The sequence below is a fragment of the Saccostrea echinata genome, unplaced genomic scaffold (genome assembly GCF_033153115.1).
Source record: "Saccostrea echinata isolate AGI-Se365-2 ecotype Australia unplaced genomic scaffold, CSIRO_AGI_Sech_v1 ptg000047l, whole genome shotgun sequence".
In the NCBI taxonomy this organism is placed as follows: Eukaryota; Metazoa; Mollusca; class Bivalvia; order Ostreida; family Ostreidae; genus Saccostrea; species Saccostrea echinata.
Genome location: NW_026889796.1, coordinates 14230628 through 14234845, shown reverse-complemented (window position 1 = coordinate 14234845; position 4218 = coordinate 14230628). Strand labels below are relative to the sequence as shown.

Genomic DNA, 4218 nt, shown 5'->3' with positions numbered 1-4218 from the left:
AATTGAGTAGGGGAATTTTTAATATTCAACATAACACAACCATTGATCAAATGTCAGAAGAGCAGTTCTTTCCCTTTTAAACTATGAACAAATGTTTTTTTTCTATTAATCTCCTTTTGACACAACTTTATATATGCAAATATACAACTACTGTTGAAGGGAGAACAGTTGCGCGGACTATGAATAAAATTAGAAAAAAAGTGGGCGTCCTCATTATCGTATGGAGGTTCAAGAAATCATGTTGACCCCAGATTCGCTCTTAGTAAATACCTACTTTTATTTAATGAAATTACGTAGAGTTGCCGATCGGATGTTGACCATACCTGCAATTAAAAGGAAAAAAATGTTCCTTTTGAAAGTTTATTTTGTCGCAAAATTTGCATGTCCTTAAGTGCGATCATTCTTTACTCTCAACTCTCTCTCTCTCTCTCTCTCTCTCTCTCTCTCTCTCTCTCTCTCACAGTAGAACTCATATCAGAATTAATCATAATAACAATTCAACAATAAAAAACATGGAAAAATTGCAATATATTATTTGAAGGTAACAGGGTAAAACAAGTTTTCTTCTAGACAAAATATTGACTGGACTGAACTCATATCTATTTATTTACATGTATAATACCTGATTCATTCACTCGTCAATCATATAATGTCCAGGCATGTCCTTGAAGTAACCTTAAGCTCATAATTTTTGTTGAATTCCATATATTTCGGTAAAATTATTTCTTATTTAATTAAAACACATTAGTTATGTACATTAACTGATGTATAACCTGAGTATCATTTTTTAATCTGAAGATAACAGTCTGACTGCACTCATGTAGGAAATACTCACTACTCTTTCACAATTGTATGAAAACTATTATTAATAATATCTAATAAGAGTTGAGTAAAAATATTAAATTTTGAAATGAGATTTAATATGTTTGCAGAATTTTTTATACACATGTAAACAAAGTCAAGAAGTCATCCTTGCCGAATTTGAAACGGAACAGAATTGTTTGTAAGTGTGATAGGGTGAAAATGACACGGGGGAAAATAACCCTGTATACAGTATTACTCCATAATTAGTGGAAATAGTCAATTTTGCCTGTAATTATGTTTGAATGCAAATGCCAATATTATAGAATTATTGTTTACATTTGAATCAGGTTTTAGCATACCACGAAGATTTTAGTATGGGAATTTCTTGCATATTGCAATATATCAGGATATATTGCAGATAACTCTTGTAAACATTCATAACATTGAAAAAAAAACTATTTTTACGAGAGAGAGAGAGAGAGAGAGTATTACTTATTTATTGCAGTTCATTTGCCATTAAGTTGAGTAGTTGAGTTATACAATGGTGTTGTTTGAAACAGGGTACTAATTTTCTCAAAGAGTAATTTCTTAAAAAAAGTAAAAATGCTCACCTTTGTTTTTTGAAGTATTCTGTTCTAAGTAGATTCCACTTTATATGACGTTCATAACTGGAACAAAGGACGTCTAGACTACTTTATATGACGTTTGTTTTTGAAAAAAAGGACATGTCCTTTGAAGAAGCATAAAATTATGTCAAGTGTAAGCACTTTAATTGATTCTAATTTTTTAAGTAAAGTCCTTTATAAACCATCTCCACAAACTCAATTTTCAGATAGCCAAGATGCATTTCTTCATTGTAAGTTATCCGATTCATAGATTAAACATTCACTTGGAGAGTGAAAAAAAAAAATTCTAATCATGTCATTAGATTGTCGTAGGATTTGGAGAAAGTTTAGCATGTAAACTGCTCCAAACAATGTAATATTCCAATAACATTTTTTTTTTTAATTTTTTTTTCATTTTGGCATTCTATTTAAAACCATAAATTGTTTATATTTCAGGTATTCATACTGGCGTGTATCTTATTTCTTGATGTTTCATCTAATGATAGTTCGTTCACGGAAGAAGTCGGCAAAGGATGTCCATATCGAGGTTGGTGAATTTATTTAATAAAAATTATTTATAAATTTGTCAATCAATATTAGTTAAAACTAAAATAAAATCTCAAAAAAAAAAAAAAAAAAAAAAAAAAAAAAAAAAAACAACAACATTTTATTACAGAAAAGAAATACTAGAGACCCATATTTTGAAATAAAATGGTGGAATTAAAAAAAAAAGTCAGTTTAACATTTAAATCTCTCCCGATTGAAATTATACCGATTTCGACTTCAAAATATTTAGGGTGAAAAAGTTAACAAATTTCACAAAAATTTTAAATTTCATGGTTGTTAAGTGATTTTTAAATCATAGTACATAAATTGATTTTCCTCTGGCTACTGGATCAGATAGACGGTAATTTGATTGATATTTTATTTTGCATTAATTTTTATTGGGATCGATTTAATTCTCAATATTTCATTTTTTTCTAAGAGTTTATTAAATTTTATCGATAGAATCAAAATAAATATTAATGAATATTGATTATCATATTCATATAAAATTTGTATTAAATAATTCAAAATGTCGACCTACCTCCTGTTTCCATTTATCATTAAATATTTATATAATACATTAATTAACAGAAAAAATTAAGCTCAGAAATGTCTTATTTGCAACCCAAGCAATAACAATCACTTTAAAAAAAAATCCCCCCAGCAAATAAATCATACAAAAAAATTGAAGAGCTATAATTGTCTTTAATGTCGAAACCATATGTCAAAGGAACTACATTAAACCGCCATTAAAGAAATTTTGATGTGGAAACATCCTTCATGAGCACCAGAACTTTGGCTACAGAAGAAATAAAAAAAAAAACATACAAAAATGTTGACTATATTTCTTTTACATTTGAGAGTATAAATAGAATTGATCGTTATACGTCAAAAATAGATTTCTTCTTTTTGAGCTGAACATTGATTATTTAGGCAAATTCTTCACTCAATTTAAGTACAATGTACATGTTCTCTAAAAATAGATGGCACTCATCCGTATTATTTTGGGACAACACATCTCCGTTGCATCTACCAACATAGCAAAGGTAAACGTAGGAAACGTAGTGCACCTTCCAGATGGACTTATAGCCCCACTCACCGATTCATAGAATACAGAGGATACTTTTATGATTTCCAAAGTAAGTACATTTGTACCATGTCCATTTGTTAAAAATATTTTTTTATTTACTTTATCAGGTTAACTATTGATGGCCATCCTTGAGGCTATTTGTTCGTTTCTTTATTTTTCATTTATTTCGTAAAAATAATGATTTTATAATGATACATTCCTTGAGGCTTTGTATAAATAATATCTTAATGCATATCTTTATATTTTTTAGTTAAACTAATTTGATATATTTAAAAGTAATAAATTTTTTGAGAACTCTTCAAAAACAGAAAAAGAATGCTAATTTTTTTTTTTTTTTTAGATAAAAACAGAAAGAAGACTCAAAATTTCATTGTGAAAAAAAGTGAAAATAAAAAAATCTAAATGTTGGATTTCTTTTTTAATTCAGCCAGTTCGAAAGTATCGATTGCTAAGAGTCGGTTAAGCGGAGATGTGTGTCCTGGAGCAAAGGAAAAATTCCCAGCAGGATACAGCGAACTAAGCTCCGACTGTATTGAGGGTTGTGCCAAAAATTACAGATGCACGTATGGTAATTACAGCCTCTGGTCTAATAACTGTCACATATTTGCTAACCGGCTCTCCGAGGTTCTGTGTAGGAGAGGCACAAGGTGTCCTGATTGGTGTAAAGGAAGCTGTGATGATGTGGAATATAATTAACTTTGAAAAAAATGAAGATGTGTATAATTCAAAACATCAACAATACCGAAATTTCATCAAGTTGAATCATAGTTTATTTGTGAATTGCACACATTTTATGCACATTTATTTTGGTAAAAACTGTAAAAAAAAAAAAGTAGTGTTCGATACACCAAGTATCAAATAAAAATATGAAAAAAATTCTTCAAAACGTTATGTCTTCTTTGTCTTAAAAATATGAATTATGAAGTTATGTCTTAGTTGATGCATTCATACACAATAGAAGGATGACTTGATACATGTACGTATTTTCTTCTGGTTTAGGAATTGGCGATTGACAAAGCGCGAGAATTATTCATTGATTCCATTACAGGATAGTGAATTCAATATTTACCTTACTCTATTTTAAGATAATTTGGCTCTATCGGAGAGGTAAATTTCCTTGCTTAAGATTAAAATATGATATATAAAAACTGCTCAAACGAATTCTGGTATAAT

General features: G+C 28.9%; 1 protein-coding gene across 1 annotated transcript; it reads left to right on the top strand.

Annotated features, from left to right (window-relative positions):
- Window positions 1-1645: 1645 nt before the first annotated feature.
- Window positions 1646-3781, top strand: LOC133202508 (uncharacterized). Its single transcript, XM_061338348.1, has 4 exons — window positions 1646-1660; window positions 1866-1956; window positions 2939-3094; window positions 3473-3781. Exons 1-4 carry the CDS (start codon window positions 1646-1648, stop codon window positions 3739-3741), a joined length of 531 nt encoding a protein of 176 aa, XP_061194332.1. The 3' UTR covers window positions 3742-3781.
- Window positions 3782-4218: the final 437 nt, after the last annotated feature.